Raw genomic sequence first — 24,585 nt, 5'->3', positions numbered from 1 at the left:
ATTATACTAAATCCATTGGCCAGAAAGCGTGGAGGTGAACCCCAAATCCAGGCAGCTGGTGGCAGGAGAAAGAAACAGCCTTCATTTATACATCTAAGAACTAGCAAGGACCTAGGTAGTGAGACATGCATTCTAAATTAGCTTTTGTTAATCTGAATAGACCTTTATAACCTTGAAATTTCACCATCATATAAAGACTATTTTGAACCAAGACTGAATCACATATACAGTATGTTGTTAAAGTATAACTTTGAATTTCTATAAAAATCCATACCAATTTACAATGAGATTTGTTACTTTCTTAGTCTAAAAAAGGAGATGAAATAAACAAAGAATTTATTAGGACTAAAAAGTTTTATAATTGGTGCTTTATACACCATCTTAAGATGGTGGGGCCACACAGAAGGTTGTAAGCCATGTGCTAGACATGGTTGTTATTCAAAAACATTTGGGTAAGCAAATTATAAATCCTTAGATAAGAGTTCACAGTATAATCTTAATATTTTTTTTTTCTTTTGAGAACAGAGTGCAAAGAAATCAAAGAGAAGAATTGGGAAGTAGAGCCTTAGAGATAAAAGACTTTGGGAGCATACAGCAAGGTTTAGATATCTGGGAATCATTTGTCTGTGGTTGTGAGAATTTAGAAATTTGGCATGTCAGTTTGTGGCCTTTGAATGGGGTCTGGTAAGAAAGAGCTCTTAGACTCCTGAGGGGTGGCTCTGGGAGGGGGGAGGAGAAAGGAGCGAGCAGGTCCAGAGGGGAGAGAGGCCAAGAGTCAGAGCCACATGGAGGAATCCGACTCAAAGTAGAATTTGGAATCAAATCAACGGACAAATGGTCTGCACCTACCTCAGGAGCGGTCTTGGGAAAGGCGCTTGCACTGGAAAATGTGCACACATTGCAGCCCCTGGTTTTACCCGTCCTGACCTGTTGCCAGTTACTGATAAGCCATTTAAGCAGCATGGGTAGGAAGACCACAGAGAAAGACAGGAACTGGAGAAAAGAGACTAGAGAAATAGAGAATATGAAATCTCTTTCCATTCATCGTTCTATCTTAGTGTTCCTGAATAATATTAGACATTTGATTAGAAAGGCAAATAAATTTAAAGTCCTTGATTAACCAAGGAGACCTGCTGAAAAGGGTTTCATACTAGCTCACTGGCTGCTTTCTCTGCTGTTCCCTATCAAGGACGTTGTTGTCTTAATTGATGGTTAGAGGCTTATATTAAATACGCATCAGGATTATGACATAACTGACAATAAGGTGAAGTGTTTAGGGGATACCCATATGACCTAAAATAAGTTTCATTTCCCTGTACGTCCTATAAGATGAGGGGAATGTCCCATGGGCAAGTGGAAGTATTGTTAGGGGAAATCAACTCAAGGTTCTGAGAGGGTTTGGAATCTATCGCTGCTATACCTATAGAGCAGAAGGGACTGCAGTTTAAACAGAGCCAGCAGTCTTCCATCACACTGGGCTGGCTGTTATTTAGCTACAACAGTGTCTATCATGCCAAGTGCGGTGCCACATACCTGTAATCCCAGCACTCTGGGAGGCAGAGGCAGGCGGATTGCTGGGAGTTTGAGGCCAGCCTGGTCTACAAAGCGAGTCCAGGACAGCCAAGGTTACAAAAACAAAACAAAAACACAAAACCAAAAGAACAAAACAAAACCCCAAGCGGTGCCTATCAAAGGGGACCCATGTAATGAAGGGGTTCAGGGAGTCCTGAAGAAGGGGCTGTGGAGGGCAAGTTTGGAGGTATGGTATCTGTCCCAGAAGGATCAGTGGGGACCTGGTTAGGGAGGAGAATATGAGGGATTCCTGCTAACAGTCCAATGGACCTAAAATGGTATGCCTTAGCTGGCCTTTAAATTGTGAACATGGCTCCTAGGTCTGAGCCTGTAAAGTATGCTCTGAATCCCTATATCCTCCCAGTGTCCCAGTCAGTGTCAGGAGGAAGCAGGTCCCACCTTTTTAAGGTGATGTTGACTGGGTTGAAAATGAAGGGCACCTTATAGCTAAGAACTTAAAGTTTTACATCTAAATATCCACCGACTCTCAGGTTTCTAACCCTTGGCCCAAGTAACGCAAGGCCAATACAGACAATAAAACTCGTCTTTGTCCTGACAGCAAAGCAGCTCAGCTCCTTCAACCATACAAGCATAATATTGGTATCTTCCTATGAGCTTTTCCTCATTGTGTTTGGGTTGGCAACCAGTGGTACATCTAGACCCAAGAACCCTCCCAAGACCTGGCCATGAATGCCAAGGGTCTACCTTGAGCTGGGGAGGCTCACAGTAAATGCAATGATTGAGCTCAGCAACAATTCTACCCATTCTAGTGTCTGATAGTCTCTATAACCATGCCCTTGGCCTATCCTTTCCATATTTCATGAGTCCTATGCCTTGTCAAGATGCCAGATTTAATGGGCAAGCAAAAAGGATCAGAGAGAGCCACTGGCAACCACTCTTAGTGGGTCCTTCCAGATGTGGCCTGATAATCCATCATTGGTCTGAGTCCAGGGGTTGAATCTCAGGTGGGAATGATGGATCCAAGTCTGTATTCCATCAGCTTTCACAGCCATAGGTGTGGTATGGATCACTATATAAGGCCACTTCCAGTGAGGGGTTAAAGATTCCCACCAGTTCTCTTGATCAGGACCAGGTCACCAAGCTGAAACTAATGGGGGTCGATTGGTGGCAGCTCGTGCAAATGTCAAATATTGATGTAGAGATCGTGGATTGACTTTAGAATGACTGGAAATGTCTGTTAGTAGGTCCACTTTAATACTTGGGAGGACCGGGAGACTCCCAAACATTATCTCATTAGGGGTCACTCTTATGAGTAGGGATTGTCCCTGACGTGTAGGAGGGCAAAGCAAAGGGGAGTAGGGACACCCAGTCATTCCAATTTATCCCCAATGCTCGAACTAAGGCTTGACTAACCTAGAGACGATGGCTGGACCACAGTGCTATCCCAGAGCTGTTGGAGTCCTGAATCAAGGAATTATTTCTTTTATAAGTTTTTTACTTACAGTTTGGGCTGTCTCTCTCTTAGCTGGGAAAGACTCAATCCATCCTGTAAAGGTATCAACAAACACTAAGAGGTATTTATAGCCAAATTTTCCTAGTTTTACATCTGTAAAGTCTGTCTCCTAGAAGACGCCAGAAAGTTCCTCTCACTTTTGGCTTGTGTCACGTTTGGGACTGAACTGGTCATTTGGCAATAGTGACACTCAAATAGTGACATTCTGCAGTTCTTTAGTCAAAAGTCTGGGAAGTAAAACTTAAGGGTGATCAATTCTTTCATTTTCCCACTCTCAAGCTGATGTTCTCATGAAGCAGTTTAATCAAGGCTCTTCCTAGGGCCCTGAGCAGGATTTTTCTCCCATTTGTCACATGTGTCCATCTTTGAGCTTTTGGGTAGAAGTTGGTAGGTCTCTGATAGACTAGAATCAGAAGGAAGGGGAGGAAGACCTCCCTTATCAATGGACTGGGGGAAGAGCATGGGTGGAAAAGAGGGAGGAAAGGTGGGATTGGGAGGGAAGAAGGGAGGGAGCTACAGGTAGGATACAAAGTGAATAAACTGTAATTAATAAAAATAAAAAGTTGGCAGGTCTCATCATCTTCCTGATGGTAAGGTGGAGCTTCAGGCAAGATAAGGTCAGGCAAAAATATCAGCAGGAGCCATGTCTGCCCTAGAGTTCCCTTAGGCTTTAGGTGACTGTTCCTTTTGGTGTCCTGGACAGTATATAATGGCCAATTTCCTAGGTGTTTATAGGGCTGTCAAGAGGTCTAGGATCTCTTGTTTTTAATAGTCTTTCCTTCTGCTGTTAAAAGTCTCCTTTCATGGTATATTGTCCACAGACATGTATGGTGGCAACTGTGTTATCACATGTCAGATTTTTTTTAAGGTTTATTTATTATGTATACAGGGTTCCGCCTACATGTACACCTGCTTGCCAGAAGATGGTACCAGATCTCATCTTAGATGGTTGTGAGCCACTGTGGTGGCTGGGATTTGAACTACGGACTTTCCTAGGAGCAGCTAATGCATTTAACCTCTGAGCCATCTCTCCAGCCCCGCTTTAAAAAAAAAAAAGATTTATTTATTATGTATACAATATTCTGTCTGCACGTACACCTGCATGCCAAAAGAGAGCATTAGATCTCATTATAGATGGTTGTGAGCCATGTTGGGAATTGGACTCAGGACCTCTGGAAGAGCAGCCAGTGCTCTCAACCTCTGAGCCGTCTCTCCAACCCCAGACTGAGTGCTTTTGTTAGAGCTATCAGCTCTGCCTCCTGGGCTGATGTCTTGCTTGGGAGGGGAGATGCCCACAACGTCTGATTCAATCCTACCACTGGCTACCTTGTCCTGTCTTCCATAAACCTGCTTCCATCAGCGTACAATGAGGTCTGCATTGGCCTACAGATGGTCAGGTCTGACTGGGTCCCACATACATGCTGCAGGATCTCCAAGCAGTCATTGGTTGATAGATTGTCTAAATCCGGGTTGGGTAGCAGAGTGGCAGGGTTCAGAGATGAGCTACTTGCAAAGGACACCTGGGGATGTTTCAAAGGACACCTGGGGATGTTTCAAAGGACACCTGGGGATCTCTACATCGACTGATGGTGCATGAGCCGAGCATTTGAGACCCGCTGATCAGATGGGCTCTTGAGAACTCCTTCTACGGCAAGGGGCACAGAGATGGGCAGGGAGTGTCCCAAAGTCCATTTGTTGGCATCCTTGATGAGCAGGGCAGTGGCCGCTATGGTTCTCAGACAATTTGGCCAACCTGCCACCACAAAGTTTAATTGCTTAGACACACAGGCCACTGGCCATCGCCAGGGACCCAAATTTTGTGTCAGTACTCCTTTGGCAATGCCTTGGCTCTCATCCACAAATAGAAAGGCTTAGTCATGTCAAACAAAGCTAGAGCTGGGGCAGACAGCGATCCTAATTTTAAGCCACTGAAGGCTTTCTCAGCCTCCTCAGTTCATTCAAAGGCTCCCTCCTGTCCTCTGGTTGCCTCATAGAGTGAAATAGCAAAGCCAGAAATCCAAAGTCTGCAAATGCCTCCTGGTGCTAAAAATTCGTGCATTTGGTGTTGGTTCTTGGGCATTGGAATGCCCAGGATGGCTTCTTTGTGAGCATGGGATAGGCTTCCCTGAACTGCCTCCGCCTTGAGTTTGAAGCCCAAATAAGTGACCCCACTCACACAGACTTGTATCTTTTTGGCTGATACTCAGTATCCCAACTCTTGTAAAGTTTCTAGGAGGGTCTCTGCTGCCACCATGCAAGAGTCCATGTCTGTGGCGGCTAAGAGCAGATCATCTACATCTTGAAGTAGGGTGACGTCTGTCGTGTTTCACCTGTACTCACATAGTTCTCGGTGGAGGGCTTCACTGATGATGGTGGGTGAATTTTTAAACCTTTGTGGCAGCCTCCTCCAGGTCAATCGTCCACTGAGTCAATTTTCCAGATCGTGCCGTTCAAACGTGAATATTGGTAACTCTTCTTGTCTAAGGGAGTGCTTCGAAGCCTTCAATATTGTGGATCTTCTTGTGAATGTCCAGAGCCAAGTAACACATAAAGGCCCCATTTGATGGCCTGTCGGTTCTCTGGAGCCTTGGAGTCGACTAGAGTGTAAGTCCAGTAAGCTTTCAGGAGGTGCTCCAGAAAAGTGGCTGGGGGCTCCATAGGTCCCTCCACTATTTGACTCACCTCAGATAAGTTTGTAGGGCATTTGGCTGCCACCCAGAGACAACCCCCAACCCATAGCATTAGTTTTTAAACTCTATTTTATTTGGGGTTCCTTAAAGCCTTTCCCTTCCAACCTCCCAACCATAACTAGCAAAGGGAAGGTTACTGGGGAGAGGGGGCACAAACCCCTTTACTTTTTCTGGTTGTTTGGGGTCAATCGTTTTTGTTTGTTTGTTTGCTTTTTTGTTTTTCAGGCTACACAAATCTCCAGCAACAGCAAACACAGACAGCAGTCTCCTCCAAGCTGCTATGCCCATGAGAATCTGGGGATGACTTTAAAAAAAACCCATTTACTTATTTTCGTTTTATGTTCTTAGTGTTTTTCTCCACATGTTTGTCTGTGTGAGGGTGTCAGATCATGATTAGATGTCAGGTGTGAGCTGCCAGGTGGGTGTTGCTGGGGCCCTCTGGAGGAGCAGTCAGTGCTCTTAACTACTGAGCCATCTCTCCAGGCCCTGGTGATAAGTTTTAAGTGCCTTCCTACCTTCAGCTGAATTAAGGTCCCAGTCAGTACTGCTTCCGGGGAAGGTGGCATCAGTATCCACTGGGTTCTTGGACTATCTGCCATCCTTTCGGGGAACCAATTTGTGAGCCAAAAGGATCTGGTTCCTCCGTAGTAAACCGAGTCTGGAGGTGTTGGTTATCCTCCTAGGTAGGCTGGTGGGTGAGAAATAGTCTCAAGAGGAGAAATCAAAGCCTGAGGTTTCTCAGAAAAGGGGGATTTTGAGCCTTTTGCTTCTTTCTTCCTGATGATGGTGTCACCATGGCTGTCACTTCTCCAACCAGTGAGCTGCCACAGCAGCTTCTGGTTCAGTGGTCCGGGCATCCTGCCCTATTCCCCAGGCCCTGCTTCCAGGTCGGTCTCATCTCTCCCCGTCACCTTTTCCATGCCTATTTCCTGAGCCTGTCGCTTGCTGCTGCCTGACACCTGGAATGTCACCCCAGGTTCCCTGCTTCCCAGCCTGAATTTTCCAGAAAACTTGTGGTTCCCCGAACCTTCTCTGGCATTCAGCGCCAGTGCCTTTTCCAGTGGGCTCACCTAGCGCCATAATCCTCCACACAAACTGTCCTAGGGTGGAAACCAGCCTCCTCAGGTTGTAGTGTGAGAAGAGGCGCTCCTGCCTAGGTTCCCTCCCTCTGCCTGCTGACAGGAAGACTGCTCTTGAGTGTTGTTTTCACGTGGGCGCCTCTTCCGAGATTGTAGGACAGTGTATGGCAGTGTGTGAGTCCTTAGGTGAAACTAAACACACGTGGGCATGCGAGGGGCAGTGGGGCACGTGTCAGGGTCTTGGCTCTCTGGATGGTGGAAGTCTATCTCCTTCTGTCTTTTACTCCAGGACAGGCCTACAAGCACCAGGTAGGGGCTGTAGTCAGGACTCTTGCCCTCTTCCCTGGCATGTGGCTCTTTGGGAGCTAGGAGGTCCCTGTCTGCTCTTCCGCAGTCTGGAGACACAGACACGGCAATTGGAGGAGCCCAGGTACGCTCACCTTCCCAGGGTGCTGGCACCCAGCGAGCCCGCATGCTCCAGGACCCGCTTGGTACTAGCCAAGTAACGCCTGTCCCTAGGCTGTGGGCCGGGCTGAGAAGCACCTAGCTCTTCCTAGGTTCTATCCAACCATCCAACCGCACCCAACACACCCCATCCCAACCCCGCGCAGTCCCAGGTCAGCCCCGAACTCTACGGAGCAGGCGCTGCAAATGCCTACTTGAGACTCTGAGACTCCGGGTGGTGGAACCGCTTCCCCAGCCCGGTAGCAGGAGGCAGAGAGTTGTGCCCACGGCCCGCCCCCAACACACACACTGTGGATCAAAGGCTGCATCTACCGCATCTACCTCTGGGACCTACAGAAAAGAGCCTCCGGGACAGGACGGCTGGGGAGGTGGCGGGACCCCCCTCCAGAGCCTAAAGGAGACGGCACTTCCGCCCTGAAGACTGCAGCGATTCTCCGCGAGTGGGCTCCTGCTCCCACATCGCAGCAGGTTTGCCAACACCCTCTCCTCCCCTGTGTCTGAAGCCCAGTTTCAGAGGTCCAGCTAGAGGACCCCAGCCTCCTGGGTCGTGCGGTTCCGCGATCCCCATTCCCAGCACCCTTGCTCACGCCTGTCCTGTGCTCGGCCAGCCAGATCCCGGGTAGGTGGGTCCGCTCTTCATGCTCTTCATGAGCCAGAGTTGCGGGCGCCATCCCATCCTCAGGTTCACTCCATCATCATCCTGGATACCTGGATCTCCCCGACATCCCAGAGCGGAGGCCTGCGCACACCACAGGCACACAGCTACACCCAGACCGTGGACAAAGCCAGGTTACAGCACAGACATCCTACGCCCACCCCCTGGAGGCCAGGGCAAGCCTGAGAGAACCAGATAGACATGGGACACATATGTAAGTCACAACACCCGAACGACACTCCTTCTGGGAAAAAAGGCACCAAGACAAACGAATCAAAACCAAGGGAGAAACAACGGCAGAACTGAGAGTTAAAAAAGAGAAGGCTGCCAGGATGAGAGTCCTTCCCAAGTCCAAGTCTGAAAGGGTGGACAGAGATCTGTGCCGAATGGAGAACAAAGGACTCCCTGGCTCGAAGAGCAATCCTGCGTCCAGTTTCTCTCCTTTGAGCCATCAAAAGGTCTAGAGTACAAGAACAAAACCAAAGAACAAGAAACTTACCTCCCATCGGAGGGGCCGTAGGCTTGTTGGTGTTTGTTGATATTGACTGAGGAGTAGTCAAGGCTATGGGGCTAGTTCCAGGCAATGCAGCAAATACTGGGGTTCAGGAACAGCCGCACAAACTACTCAGAACTATCTCAGTCAGACGTGGGTGTTCATTTGAATACACACTCCCAAGACTGATCGATCAGGGACATAGCTACCCTGGTGGTTCCAGGAACCAGTTTTTATTCGGGAACAACCACAAACAGGTGCATTTGCAACATTTCTGCAGGGTCTGACCTTTAAGCTAATTGGCAAGGTCTAATGTCATAGGAGTCTAGGGAGTTTCCAAGATCTGAGGGCCTCCTGATGGGGAGCTTCTAAGCTACAACAACACAATGTTTTGGTTAGGGCAAGGAACGTGAGGTCAAATTAAGGTTATGAGCTAAAATGGTGGAACTATTGTCATGCCTAAGCCTAACAGTCTGAGGAAATAAAAGCAGTTACAGAACTGAGCAGAAGGCAGGGTGTATCTAGGGCTTTTTAAAGGATGAGCTTTCAGGGTGAAAATTTGTAAGGTAGAAATTGGTAGGTTGTCATGTTCAGAGATTGATGGGTTTCTGTGACAAGCTCAGTGACTGTTGAGTATCTGTGTTGAGCTCAGGGATTAGGATTCTGTTTCTTGGGCTTGGGGTCAAGTCAGTGTATTTGTTTTGTTTTATTTTTTACCTTTTCCCCTCACACAGAGGCCATGTGAAGAGGGCCCTGTCCACCGTAATCAATCTCCTATTTAATTCTGGTAAGTCTTCACCCCAGCAGAACCAGGCACCCTCATTCTGAAGATGAGGAAACTGGAACCCAAAGGGATGGTGCTGGCTGCTAATGCTAGGCACTAGTGGTAAAAAACAACAACAACAACAACAATAAAATTCTGCCTAACCCATTCTTCCCTATTGGATTACAGAGCTTGTTTCCATCAGTTGATGTGTGAGGAGCACGAGTTCAAAGCTAGCCTGAGCTACACAGTGAGACCCTGTTTTAAAATGGAAAGTGGGGGGGACTTAATGGAAAGGAGCAGAGTATCCCCAAAAGAAAGGATGTCAGACCCTGAGCATTACCAACGGGCTTCCAGAGAGAGAGCCAGAGAGAGAAGCTGTTGACAGGAAGTTGCCGCTCACTGAAATAGAGGAAGAACCGTGGAAAGAACCGAATCTAGTATCCAGAGAGGCTAAGCTGAGCTGGAAAGGTCTGGAGGAATCTGAGGTGTAGGAAACAGTTCTTGCCCTCAGGCCCTTTTCAGGCTCTAGCAGGGTAAAAATCGAGGAGGGCTGTTTTCAAGAACAGGAGGCAGTTCTGCATGGGGTGTTGGGGGCAGGGATCCGGCCAGCAGCAAAGCTCCCTACAGACTCGGATGGCACACAGATGAACTTCATGCCTGTAGTCTGGGAGCTAACTTAGACCGGAGAGGACCTGCCACTCCAACAGTCTTGGTAGTTAGTCTTCCAGGCCAGCCTGATCTACAAGGAGAGTTCCAAGACAGCCAGGGTACACAGAGAAACCTTGTCTCAAAAATAAACGAACAAACAAAAAACCCACAGTGAAGGTGTGTGTGTGTGGGGGGGGGAGGGCTGAGCAATTTTGCAGGGACAGTCACCAAGGGAGGCAGGCAGGCTGCTGTCCAGCGTGGCAGGAGAATAAGGAGAGTCTGTGTGACAGACTGCCGGAAAGTCGGGCATGCGCAGAGACGCCAGACTTTGAGGACTCCTGCCTTGCCACGTGGGGACGCTCCTCAGGAAAGCCGGGGCCAGAAAGATCCTTGGAGGACTCCACCACTGAGCAGCTGCAAGGGGAAGAAAACAACAGGTGCTGCTGGGTTCTGTCTCATGTGAAAGCTAAGATACGCTCCTCAGAATCAGCTTGGCTCTCTGGAATGCCAGGTACTTGGGTGCGGGACATTTCTCATTCAAAGCGTAACCCATATTAACAAAATGCACGTGTTTATCTGAATCTGGTATGTTTCGTCACCTCAGGAGGAAAGGAATGAAAAAGGAAAAGGAATTATGTTTCTTGTTGCTTTAACTAAGGGTTTGCTTGGCACAGAGGTTGCGAGGGCGAAGTTCATGGTGGAAAGGAGCAATAGCAAGTTCTAACGAAGGTGACGAGGCTCCTGTAGACGGAAGCAGAGAGGTGGCGTCTGATACTCAGCTTGCCCTCTCCTTTACGTATGATCGGGATGGTGCCGCCATTTGGGTGGCTTTTGCTCCTCAAGTTAAACCTTCCTAGAAATGTCCTCAGCCATTCAGAGGTGTGTGCCTTAGGAGATTCCAAATCCAGTCAAGTTGGCAATGAACACTGTCAGGGACAAAGACAGAACAAGGGAGAGATGGACAAACAGCAACATCATCATAGATGCACGTAGTAGGAAAAGGCGGACTGGAGAAGAGCTGGCAACCAGTAACCTGGCCTGGGAGAGAAGGAATGCTGGGACCAGCAAGACGGCTTCAGCTGCCAAGCCTGATGACCTGAGTCATCAGGAATGACTGGGATCATCATGACAGAGAAACCAACACCTGAAAGTTGACCTCTGACCTCCACACCTACATATCAGGGAACACACACATGCACCCACACAGAAAAGACAAGGTCTTTTATTAAAAAAATAAAATAAAAATTTGCTAGAGCTTTGGTCACTGATACAAGATCAAGCCAGCTAGAGCAGTCAATATTGCAAGAGGCAGCACTGCTTGAACTCAGTGGGTTACAAAGAAAAGGAAAGGAAAAGGAGAAAAGAAAAAGGAGAGGAGAAAGTAAGCAGGAGGGGAACACGTTGGAGGGAGTTGGGGGTGGATGTGATGAAGATACAGTACATAGGTGCTGGCTAGTTTTATGGCAGCCTGACACAGGCTGTAGTGATCCCGGGGAAGGGGATCTCAATTGAGAAAATGCCTCCATAAGATAGGGCTATAGGCAAACCTGCAGGGCAGTTTCTTAATTAGTGATTGATCTGGGAGGGCCCAGCCCATTGTGGGTGGCACCACCTTGGGCTGGTGGTCCTGGGTTCTAAAAGAAAGCAGGATGCCAAAGCAGTGACAAGCAAGCCAGTAAGCGCTGTCCCTCCAGGGCTCTGTGTCACCTTCTGTCTTTGCCTCCTATGTTTGATGGTTAGATGGTTTTGGTTCGGTGGGTTTGTTTGCTTTTCGAGACAGAGTTTAACTCTGTGTAGACCTGGCTGTCCTGGATTCGCTTTGTAGACCAGGCTGGCATGGAACTCTCAGAGATTCACCTGCTTCTGCCTCCTGAGTGTTGTTATGTCTTTCTGTATTATTTTTTTAGGGTTTTGTTTTTTGTTGTTTTTGTTTGAGGCAGAGTCTCTCTATTTATATAGCTTTGGCTGTCCTGGAGTTCACTATGTAGACCTGGCTGGCCTTGAACTCAACGAGATCTACATGTCTCTGCCACTTGAGTGCTGGCATCAAAGGCATGCGCCATCATGTCTGGTGGCTGACTGAATCTGAAGTCTCTCTGGTCTTGGGTAAGTCACTGAAGCCATTCCTTGCACAGAGTCCTGACTGGGTACCCTGGGCAACGACGTGGAAGTCATACAACCTGGGGAGTCAGCAAACAGTGCAGAAACACTGCTTTGAGATGGCACCTGATGATTCCCAAGTGTGTCTGGACTGGTCACTCAACTGGGTGTACACCGAGACAAAGCTGAGTTGTGTTTGGAACGTTAGCAAGTGTTGCTCGTTATTGCAAGGGCACGTCACCAACACCCATGCCTTCCTTGTGTGAGTCGCCAGAATACCCGTCAGTCTGCACAGTGAGTTGCTTCGAGGGCTTTCATAAAACTCACTTCTGTTTCCTTCCCCACTCTCTTTCTCCCACCCGCACTTTTGCATATGCCAACAGCTTTACAGTCTAAGACCTCCCACCAGTAAGGCCATGGCAGGGGCTTCTGGGAATTCACCTTCCCAAGAGGAGGACATCCCACAATGCCTCAAATTCCCAACCCTTAGGAACTGTGAGGTGGTAAGTGCCTCATTTTTTTTTTTAACTTGTTCTCTTTTTTTATTTGAAAAAAAAAAATTTTTTTTAGTCAGTATCTTGCTATATAGCCCAGGCTGATCTCAAACTTGCAGCAGTCCCCTGCCTCAGCCTCCCGGAGTCATAGATGTGAGGTACCATGTCTGGTTTTGTTTTGGTTATTCTATTTATTTATTTACTGACTGATTGACAGATTCTCTCTATGTGGCTCTGGATGTCCTGAAACTCACTATGTAAATCAGGTTGACCTTAAACTCACAGAGATCCACTTGTCTTTACCTCCTGGGTGCTGGGATTAAAGGCATGTGCCATCATACCCAGTTGTTGTTATTAATTTTTAAATTCCACCAAGTTGCCCAAGCTAGCCTTGAACTCGCTTTACTTCTGTCTTGACTTGAGTAGCTGGTGTCACAGATGTGCACCCCCACCTCACTCTGATGAATAATTTTAAACCATTCATTAGGTATTCAGACACTTGCTATATAGCAATAGGTAATTACAGCAGATAGACACCATCCTTTCAAATTAAGTGCATTGCAAGTAAGAAAGCGATCAGGATGATTTAGGAACAGGTGGTGAGGGAGGGGCTTCCGGCGGGATTGGAAAGGCCCCGGCTTGTGACATTGAGCTGAAATCAGAATGGCAGGAGGGGGCCACTGGCATGCTTATAATCTCAGTAGATAGTACACATATCATTTTATAACCAAAGGCTTCCAGTAACTATTTTGAAAAAAACAAAACAAAACAAAAACAACAACAACAAAAAAAACAGGTCATAGATAATAGCATCTTCCTACACTCATAGTTTTAATAAAGAATAGTGACTTTAAAAAGATGAGCCAGAAGAAAGAACTGTATAATTTCCTAATTTTATTTCCATAGATAAACAGTCACAGTTACACTAGAAGACAAGATAAAGCCGCCACCCGCAGGCGGAGTTCTACAGCTCCACCTGCTGGGGCTTTGGCTACAGACCCACCAGTCCTACACTAGTCCCCAGCAGGCGCCATGAGGCCTGGGTTTTTGCATGATGCTGTGAAGTCTCTGACAGGAAGCATCGTAAGGGAGACAGGGCTTGTTTCAGCTCAAGGTGTGAGAAGGGCTACAGTCCAGTTATTCAGGAGAAGCCCTGGCCGAATGAGCACATAGCTGTGAGCTGGTCACATCACATAGGTAGTCTAGGAGCAGAGAGCAGACAGGAACTGGCAGTCTCTAAAACCTCAAGGCCTGCCACCAGTAACCCACTTCCTTTGAAACGTAGGATCTTTATATTTTCTTTCTTGTCTTTTTTTCTTTTTTTGTTTTGTTTTTTTTAGAGATAGGTTTTCTCTGTGTAGCCTTGGCTGTCCTAGACTCGTTTTGTAGACCAGGCTGGCCTGGAACTCACAGTGATCTGCTGGCCTCTGCCTCTCCTCTCCGAGTGCTGGGATTACAGGTGTGTGCCACCATGCCTGGCTATGATCATTGTGCTTTCAAACACAACAGGTGGTAAGCATTATTTGGTGAAATTCCAGACCAAATACATGCTCCCTTGACTTGTAACAACAGCTATGTTTCTGGAAAACTTTGTAATGTTAAAACTGTGCAGCTGGGCGTGATGGCGCATGCGCTTAATCCCACCTCTGGCAGAGGCAGGCGTATTTCTGTGAGTTATAGGCCAGCCTGACCTACAAACTGAATCCAGGACAGCCAGGGCTCTGTTATACAGAGAAACTGTCTCGAAAAACCAAAAAACAAACGAGAAAGAAAACCTGTGCAACTGGGAGTAGTGGAACACACCTGGAATCCCAGCTCTTGGGCAGTGGAGGCAAGAGAATCAAGAGTTCAAAGTCATCCTTAGCTACATAAGGAGTTCAAGACTAATTCCGGTTACATGTAATTCTGTCTCTAAAAGGGTGTGTGTGTGCAGGGACTGATGTAAGCTATGCAAAATGTACTGTGTGCTTCTATGCAAAGTAGACTTTGTGCCTACGTCCTGTCTCTGTAAATACACTGCTCAGCTCCAAGACTGCCCAGCCCTGTGGCTCACGTGTAATCCTTGCCCTATGGGCTGACCTAGATCAGTCTGTTTCCAGCATTTCCACAGTCCAGACTGTCATACTAACAGCATTTCTCCAACTCAGTTGCAAAATACCAGCCAGGGCACAGGCCTGCAGCTTCAGCTATTCAGGAAGCTGAGATAGGACATCACAACTCCAGGCCTACCTTGAATTCAAGGCCAGGGCAGGCAAGGCTATACAGAGAAACCCTGTCTCGAAAAAAAAAACCAAACCAAACCAAACAAACAAACAAAATCATCTTGGCATTGTACTTGGTGGGCTAAGAGGGCTCAGGAATTGCTGCACCTTCTTCTTAGCTGCCATTCTACCCTGGTCTTGGCCTCATGGTTGAGTCTGGACCTTTACAGCAAGGCTGAAGGACTAGGGGTGTTTGAATTGTCAACAGGAGACCCAAGAAACACATGTTGGTTCTGAGTGGACAATCATCCTGATTGTTGTTCTGGATAAAACGCTACCCTACCTACCAGTGAATCTCCATGCAGGCTGAGTAGAGTCTGACTCAATGGTTGGGTAGTTAATGGGGGCAGGAGCGGTTTGAAGATGGAGCTACTCAGAGTTTAGTTCCATCTCAGATACCCAACAGGTCCTGTAGCTCTAGTGAGAAGTCACCACCGTTGCAAAAATGGCCTTTCAGTGTCTGCAGAAGTAACCAGGCAACTGTTAGAATGCACACATGAGCAGTGTCATCTGCATGGAAGCTACTGGGAGGCTAGTTATGTATTGCTCACTGTGAGAACCCCCAAATTAATGACATTCAGGTCAACCGAGAGAAGTGATTTTTGCTTTCAGAGCCTGTCTGTGTGCTCCCTGGGCTGATCTGGGTCTTCAAAGGGCACTGTATGGAACAATGTTTCCCTCTTGGTAACAGTCCCCCCTTGTCTTTGCTTGTTGTTTACACAGCCATCTTGAGTCCCACTAATTTCAGCTTGGTTTCGTCATGGAGGATCAATCCTACTTTGTAAAGGGCCTGTGACCCTCCCTGGTGTTTTATGACAAAGCTGTTGAAAGCAGTTAAGGGCCTAGAGCTTGCTTTTGCTTGCCTTTTGTATCCTTGCAGTGGCTCCTCAGTGTCTCAGTCTGACCTCCCTGAAGGATATACGGTTCACTTGGCCCACCCCACTACACTGTGCTTTGAGAATTTCACACATTTGTTCATTTATTCACTCAGTGCATAAGGATTAAGAGATTCTACTGGTTGGTGTGTAGCAAGCACCCCCAAGCTATGGCGACTTAAAATGAGAGTCTGTTGTTTCCCTCTAAGGGGTGGGTTTCTAAGCAACTCTGCTGGTCTCACTACACTGTGTCCTGCTGCTGTGTTCACCTGATGTGTTGCCTGAGAACTGGCGACGGCTGGGAGTATCCAGCTCTCTTTAAGTCCTCTTTGTTTTTTGGGACTCTTCTGAGAAGCATGCAAAACCCACAGAGAGCAGAGGAAGGTATGGGCCAGGCCTCTCTGTACCCAGCCTCAAACTCTGCCACTCTGTTGGTCACGACAGTCACAGGGTAGTCGGGGCTCAGGGGTGTGGAGAACCAGATGACCTCTTGCTGACAGGAGCTTCAAAGTCACTTTGTAATCAACGGAATTTGGCTACAGACCCCCCCAGGGACAGAGCCCAACAAACTGACAAATACAAAAGGTCCACAACCGTTATTAGAAACATCAGCCAGGATGACAAGAGCTATTTGAGCTATTTGAACATGATGGCATGGGACATTCCCAAAATTTCCACAAGAAACTGTCTCCTTGTGAGACAAAACATCAAGGCTGCCTCCTATGGGGAGGGAGGGGGCGGGACATCAGTCCTGTTAAGACATTGGAACTACTGTGCCATGGAGTAGAAGCTGCCCGGGGTCAGGGCCTCTGTCTTCCACTCTTGTATAGGCCATGCCACACTGGCAACCCGAGTCAGTTTCTTCTCCCGTCTTGCCCTCTATACTGTGAGAACTTGAGGCTGATGAAAACCCACCAGGAAAAAGGGAAGTCTCTCTTGGCAAGTACCACCATAGACTGGCACTTAGAAAGCAGATGGATTCAGGTGTGGTGATATACTTCTGCAATCCCAGCTGGGAAGAGGACACTGAGTTCGAGGTCAAGGCCAGCCGGGAATAGTGAGGCATGTATCAAAACAACAAAACACAAGCAAGCAAGTAAACAGACAAACTTTTCCACAACAAAGGCAATTGTGGTTGCTGTATGCCATCATCCCACCATTTGAGAGGCAGAGATAGAAGATTACTACAAGTTCAAGGCCAGCCTGGTCTATGTGATGAGTTTCAGGCTAGCCAAGGCTACAGAGTAAGACCTTATGTAAAAAACACAAACCAAACAGACAAACAAACAAATCAAAAACAAGCTGAACTTCATGAATTGGCCATTCAGAAGCTGTCTGCCCTATAGCACCAGGACAGTGGGCATGTCCTCAGGTTGGTCCAGGGCTGATGTGGTTGCTGACCAAGTCCCAAAGGGATGGACACTGGCCTTTCCTTCATCTCTCATCTTCTCTCCCAACACCCTCCCTTTTCCTCTTCTCTGCCAGCATGTCCTCTCCAGATTTCCTTATCTCCTACCCTTTTCCTCCCTCGAGGACCATCTTTCTCCACATTCCTCTCCCTGCCTTCTTTTCTGTTCCCCTCTGCTCTGCCCCGCCTTCTCTCTTCCTGCTTCCTCTCATACCCTCACCTCCAGCCTCAGCCCTGGTTCAACACTTTCCTGAACCTCTTTCCTCTCCCATTTTCTCTACCCTTCCTGGATTCTCCTCCTGACCATCTTCCTGTTCTCAATCTCCAGGCTTTTCTCTTCACTGTCTCCACTCTCTGCCACCTCTCTTCTTTCTCTACCCTTTGCCTTCTCCTCTTTCCTAGTATCACTCTCTTTTTATAAGTTTTCTTTCCCGTTTACCCCTTTTTATTTTTTCAGCTTATCTGTCTCTGTCCCATCACCTCTCTTCCTACTTCCTGTTGCCTGTATCTTCGCTCCTCTCCCCTTCAGAAGAGCTGCCCACTTCTCTAACCTTTGACCTCCATTTTCCTCCTTCATAGTCTTACCATACCCAGCTATCCTTCTTGGACATGCTCCTACCAACCCAACTCGACTAGGCCCCGCCCCAAACATACAGACCACGCCCGCCACAGTTCCACACCCCACGCACCACACCCACAGGGCTCCACCCCCATTCTGGCCCCGCCTCCAGGCTGGACCCCGCCCTGGGGTCACAAGGTCGACCGACGCACAGCAGACGTAGCGACCCCACCAGTCACGTGGTCACGTGACGCGCTCCAACATGGCGGCGCCGTGGGGCCAGGGCGTCTCTTCCTGACAGGGCGGCGCGCTCGGACACGGCCGGTGTCGGCCGGGACGCCGGGCCCTCAGCCTCGCACTCCTGCTCGCTCGCGCCGCCGGCTCGCGGGGCTGCTGGCCCCCGCCGGCCGGGGCCATGCAGGAAAGCCAGACCAAGAGCATGTTCGTGTCCCGGGCCCTGGAGAAGATCCTAGCTGACAAGGAGGTGAAGCGGCCCCAGCACTCCCAGCTGCGTAGGGCCTGCCAGGTGGCGCTCGGTGAGTGAGCCGCCCCGGTCTGGCCCGCGCCGGCTTCCTCACGCCGGCCGTTACCCCCAGGGCCTGCTGGCCTCCGGTTCCCCCAACCCGAATCCCACCCTCCCGGCCTCTTCTGCTTACTGGCCCCCGGGGAGCTGGTGTTGGGGCGGCAGAGACTGGCCCAAGGTCACCTAGCAAGTTGGTGACAGCCCGGGCTGGTTCTTTAGCTCCCCTGCCTAGGGCGCTTGCCACGACTTCTTGTCCCGTTTCCTGGTTCCTCCCCTCACCATCTCCAAGTCCTCTGAAGCAGTAATCTTTGTTAAGTTTTTCCTCTACCTGGGCTATGCTGGTTGGGGTTCTCCCACAGGAGCGAGCAGAGCAGGTGAGAGAGCTGCCCAGTTGGTGTTGAGGGACCCCTTTGGCTTGTTTTGGAAATGTCTCACAGGAGAACATTAGGGCTCCGAGAGCGCTTCCCCTCGGAGGATGAAGGGTGATCTATGTTTCAGGCATTGGACAGTGCACAAGGCACTTATTTTAGGGTGGGTCCCTAAAATAAAGGTTCTGAAGAGCAAAGATACTTGTCTTGATTTATTCAGTGCGGTATCCTGTACACCTATTACAGTGCTTGCCACACAGTAGGTGCTTAGTAAATATTTGCTGGTTAAATGGATCTGTGGATTGTAGAAAGAGCTTGGTAACTAACATCAGTCTTCTATCTTTTAAGTTACTTATCAAGTACCTGTGTAGCGGGCACTGAGGATATGGCCATGACGGAGAAATGGAGTCCTCGTTTGCCCCCGTGGATCATATTATATTCTGATAGAGGCGACAAAACAATACTAATAAATAGTGGCGTGAGAATAAAAGAGCAAGAAGTGATACAGAGGACCTGAGGTCTGCTTTAGCTTGGACGGTCAGGAAAGTAGTACTTCTTGAAAATGTGGCATTTGAGCCCGTTCTGAAAGCCAGGAAGTATCCACCATGTGGAGTTTCAAGAGAAAAAAAGTTGTGGGCAGGGAGCACTTGACCAGAGCTGTCACCCTGCTAATTCATCACCCTCTGCTGCAGTTCCACGTTGGCATCTTGTTAAAAGGCCTGCTTTCCTAACAAATTGAGTACATAGAAAGGCTGCTTTTCTGTTGCCCTCACCTTTCTCTGTTTGGTGCAAGGAGAGAGTTCACTTGAAACCTTGGATGGTCTTCTGCTCTTTGCGCTTCCCTGCGAATAAAGTCCAGGCCCTATGTGGGAAGCATTTGAGAGTCCGTTAGGGTCAGAAACTATTGTTGGGGAGGTGCTTGCTGCCTGAGTATCCCAGAGCAGCTGACCTTGTGAAATTCAGGGTCTGTGGAAGGGATTTATTGAGACCTAAGGATTAAAGCTTTGAACCTAAATGTTAAAGCTTTTCTGTTTTGAAAGCTAGGGCTAAGGATTGCGTTTTGTTTTATCGGGAATGTAGGATAAGCATTACAAGAGCAGCTGTGAGTTAGGCATGAGCCTCAGGTTGAAATCCACCTAGACTCCATTCTTGCCATAAAACTTTAAATTTTAATTTCATATATATATATATAGTTTGTTTGTATAGTTTTTCAGGACAGGGTTTCTTTAACAGAGCCCTGGCTGTCCTGGACTTGCTTTGTAGACCGAGCTGCCCTCAAACTCACACCAATCCTCCTGTTCCTGCCTCCCAAGTGCTGGGATTAAAGGCGTGTGCCACCATGCTTAGCTAAGTTGTAATTTCTTATTCAGAAATTTTAACATCAAATGTCACATTGCTGGCACCTACTTATAAAGTTGTCCTGTGGGCCATACCGGGCCATAACATTGATACATTATTAGATCACATTATTGGATCACATTTTTTTGTTTAAAAGTTCAGATTTTCCCAATGCAGGTTGTTGAAATGCACATTTGAATTATTTTATACACATGTGTCTTCACATGTGAACATGCATACATACTGCATACACATTCGTGTAAGAAATGGCCTTGACAGGAAGTAACTTCAGTGTAGGTTATGTGAAATTTGAGTGATGGCTTGTTGTTATCAGTGATAAGGGACTCACACATGAGGAGTTAAAGGAGCCATCATTTAAGAGAGTAGCTGTGTGCATAGGTAAGTGAAAAGACTTGCTTTTATTTCTGAAGAGTAAAAGCATTGCAGAGAACCTAATGTTCCTTCACTCATTATCTCAAGGCCATGTCTTGGGTCTAAGTAATCCCACTTAAGAAATGTGTGGGGCTGGGAAGAAAGCTCAGCCGATAAGATGTCTGCAGTGTAAGTTTGAGGGCCAGAGTCCACCTCCCCAGAACCCATGTGTATATATAAGCCAAGCTGCTGTGGCTGCCTATAGCACAAGCGCTTGGGTTCTTGGGCAAGCCGCTCAGCTAGCTAGCTGAATTGGTAAGCTCTGGTACAAGGGGAGATACTGCCTGGATAAGTGGAGAGCAATCAAGAAACACATCCAACACCAACTTTGGGCCTTATTATTATTATTTTTTTTTTGGGGGTGTTTCGAGACAGGCTTTCTCGGTATAACGTGTACTTGGGTGTCTTGGAACTGACTCTGTAGACCAGACTGTCCTCGAATTCAGATCTGCCTGCCTCTGCCTCCCAGGTGCTGGGAGTGAAGGAGTGCACCACCCCTGCATGGCTATTTGTTTTTTGTTTGTTTGTTTGTTGTTTTGGTTTCTTGCTTGCTGTGTAGACTAGGCTGGCGTTAAACTCACATTGATCTGCCTGCTTCTGCCTCCCTGAGTGCTGGGATTAAGGGTGTGTGCCAGCATGCCCGGCTTATTTTTTCTTTATTTTTATTTTTTAAAGCAGGGAGTTTTTTTGTTTTGTCTAGTCTTGAATTTTTATTGATTTGTTTATTTTTATTCTATATGCATTGGTGTTTTGCTTGCATGTATATCTGCATGAAGGTGTTGGATCCCTTAGAACTGAAGTTAAAGAACCAATAGTTGTGAGCCACAATGGGGTTGCTGGGAATTCAGCAACACTGGGTCCTCTGAAAGAGCAGCCAGCGCTCTTAACTGCTAAGTATCCCCAACCCCAAGAAGTATAATGTGTTTAAAGATAACTTATACAGTGTCATTAATTTTGATAAGAGTTCTGACCACTGAAAGCTAAAGTGCATGGATGATAAAGAATTCTTACTGCAAATTGTCTTTGTGACAGATTTCAGTCAGTTACAGAATGTCTTGAGAAGTTATGAGCCTTCCAGGATTCAAGACTTCCTGGATTCAGAGTACCTGCCATTACTTTCTATGTTTATACTCTATCTTACATGTTTGTCCGGGTTACCATTAAGATGAAGTTAGTTGACATGGATAAGCCCTTGGAGAGTAGTGGGCACTCAGCAGATGCTCGCTGCCATGCTTATTGCCACAGAATCTGTTAGCACTCTGATTTGGTGTTTTTAACCTTGGTTAGGTCTTTTAGGGATCTTTCAGTGTAATTACGGGACTGGGGAGCAGGCTTAGCAGTTAGGAGTGCTGGCTGCCTTTGCAGAAGACCTGGATTGTATTCCCAGCACCTACATGGTAGCTCACAAATCTGTAACTCCAGTGCCAGAGGACTCTTAACACTCTCCTTATCTCTGTGAGCTCCAGGCATACACACATACGTGTAGACAAACACTCATATGAATAAAGTAAACATAAATCTTTTTTTAAGAAAAAAGAACATGATTATGCGACAGAAAGGCAGTGCTTGTTACAGCATTAACTTGCTAAATGCAGTGAAGACAGTTTTCTCTTGTAAAAGCAGTGATGAGCCATGTGGGACAGGATGGAGTGACCTCAGTGAGTCATCTCTTTAAATACCAAATGCATAGGTAGATGACTGTCCTAATCAGGGTGGGGTCCTAACCCTATCAGGAGAAATCAAGAGCCCTTGAGAGTATTTCACCCCAAGGACATTGTTGATCTTGTCCCTTCAATGAAGCCTTTCAGCCCTCTCTCAGGGGTTTAATTCCATTCTTAAAACTTTTCTTTTGTAATTGTTGCCCTGAAGGCCCATCTTTCTCCATGATGTCTCTTTATATTCTGTTCTTAGATTGTGTAGAGTTTGGAAGCTTAACAAAAAAAAAAAAAAAAAAAAAAAGTCTTAAGTGTTTTAAAATTGAACATGGAAAAATTTGTCTGCAGTTTAACTGACTCAGCCTAGTAATCCTTTTGTGTGTGTGTGTGTGCGTGCAAGCAAGTGAGAGAGAGAATCTAATAATTTAATGTGCACAAATTACTATGAAAGGGTCAAAGTGTTCTGCAATTGTTAGCTGTCATGCTCAGTCATCATGAAAATATAAGAATGAGTATCTGTCATATGAAACTGACGGTAGGTACATGGCATATAGCATCTATATAATATCTACTGTATACTAAGTTTCTGGATCCTGGGCACAGTGCCACTGTGAGCTTTGGTTTAGACCTTACTATTATTATAATCTCTATTAATGCCTAAGAGTTGAGCAAGCTGGCCAGGGGTCACTCAGCCAGTAATGAGTCCCTACATAAGGACTCCATCAAATCTTTGTAAACAGTCTTTGCACTATGGTAAAGTTTCAGTCAAGAAACTGGTTTCTGTCATGGGATTCTGAGTTATATTTGAAAGCTTCTGGTCAAAAAGATTTTTTTTCCCCCAGCGTTTAACTGTCTTTGTTGTGCTGGGAAGTGGTTTCATATGAGCATCACTGAGCTAGGTTTTTCTTATTCGTGATGTCTGCATTAGCAGCATTGTGCTCTGTCCTGCAGATTCTGGAGTGATAACTGTACCCATGCAATGGGAAACACAGGAGAGTAGTTTGCCCAGTTACATGGTGGGCAGGCAGACGAGGCTGCACTTCCCATTTATCTAACCTTTGGAGGATGAAGTCCAGTCTCAGGCCTACTGCTCTCTCTGCTTAATATCATAGTGTAGAGGCTTGAGAGGCACGTGTCATCATCATTGAGCTATTTGAGTGGCACATTGCAGGTGAAAGCCACACTGGTGTGGGAGGAGTGTGAGTGGGAGATGAGGACATAGTGGGCACAGGCAGGGCTTTCTCCAGGTTTAGCTATACTGTGTTTGTCTAGCGTGTATGGTGTCCTAGTCACAGCACAAAATCCTTCTAAACAAAAACCTTTTGTCACTGTTAGGAAGAGGAAGAGCCTTAAAGTGTAAAATTTGAAAAATATTAATAGTATTGCTACTTGCCTAATGTGGTATGCACCTTTAATCCTGGCATTCCAGAGGTTGAAGCAGGACTGTCTTAGTTAGGGTTTTTATTGCTATGAAGAAACACCATGACCGAAAAGCAAGTTGGGAAGGAAAGGGTTTATTCAGCTTATACTTCCACATTGCTGTTCATCATCAAAGGAAGTTGGGACAGGAACTCAAGCAGGGCAGGAACCTGGAGGCAGGAGCTAAGATAGAGTTCATGGAGGGTACTGCTTACTGTTTAGTTCTCCATGGCTTGCTCAGCCTGCTTTCTATAGAACGTAGGACAACCAACCCAGGGATGGCACCACCCACAGTGGGCTGGACCCTCCCCCATTGGTCACTAACTGAGAAAAAATGCCTTACAGCTGGATCTCATGGAGGCATTTCCTCAGCTGTGGTTTCTTCCACTCTGTGACTCTAGCTTGTGTCAAGTTGATACACAAAACTGTCAGGTACAACTGACCTCTTGTCAGCTTGACACACAAACATATCACTATTAAGCTAAAACCCTTCCTTTTTTATTTATCCCCAAAAATCTCACCTTAAAAACATAAATAACTTTAATAAGAGACCCACAATTTTTACAAATTATAGCACATTGAAATTTTAGTCTCTTTAAAATATCCAATCTCTTTTAAAATCCAAATCTTTTGAAATTCAAAATCTCTCAACTGTGGGCTCCCGTAAAATACTTTAAGAGGGAAATATCAGGGCACAGTTAAGTCAAAGCAGAATCAAACTCTTTAACTGTCCAGTGTTTGAGATCCACTCACAATCTCTGGACTTCCAAATGGTGTGGTCACTTCTCCAGCTCTACCCTCTGTAGCACACACAGCTTGTCTTCTTGGCTCTAGATGGCTCCACTCCATTGCTGATGCTGTCCTTGGTGGCTGTCCCATGGTACTGGCATCTCCAAAACACTGAGGTCTTCCGTTGCAACTAGGCTGCACTTTCACCCATATCCTCTCACAGGCTCTCTTCATGGTGCCAAGCATCAACTTCTTTACATGACCCCTTCAGTCCTGGACCTTCAGCTGACACTGAAACTGCGACTTCATCAATGGCCTTTTCTGTCCTCTCACAGTGCCCAGCCTCAGCTGTTCTCCATGACCATTCATGCCTTCAAAACCATTGCCACCTGGGTGACTTTCACACATTACCAAGTCTGGCTGCCAGCACAAGGTACAACCTTGGCTATCTCTAGAACACAGCTTTGTGCTCTTCAGAAACTACTTCCCAGAAAATTTCACCTCATTGATGCTGGTCTCTTCTTAATCGCTGCTAATTTCTTAGCTCCAGCTAACCAGCATCAATTGTCCCAGTAATGTGAA

The 24,585-nt window shown here is 47.0% G+C and overlaps 1 protein-coding gene across 1 annotated transcript in view; it reads left to right on the top strand.

Moving 5' to 3' along the window:
* The first annotated feature begins 17,770 nt into the window (after nt 1–17,770).
* The window catches only part of Arfgef2 (ADP ribosylation factor guanine nucleotide exchange factor 2), an 88,993-nt gene continuing 82,178 nt past the window's right edge, over nt 17,771–24,585 (top strand). Inside the window, exon 1 of the mRNA XM_021637923.2 lies at nt 17,771–18,075. Within this exon, the coding sequence (XP_021493598.1) occupies nt 17,955–18,075 (121 nt within the window). The 5' untranslated portion in view covers nt 17,771–17,954. The remainder of the gene's footprint in view (nt 18,076–24,585) is intronic.

This window comes from Meriones unguiculatus, chromosome 4 (assembly GCF_030254825.1).
Source record: "Meriones unguiculatus strain TT.TT164.6M chromosome 4, Bangor_MerUng_6.1, whole genome shotgun sequence".
Taxonomy (NCBI): Eukaryota; Metazoa; Chordata; class Mammalia; order Rodentia; family Muridae; genus Meriones; species Meriones unguiculatus.
This window is presented reverse-complemented; position numbering and strand designations above follow the sequence as displayed.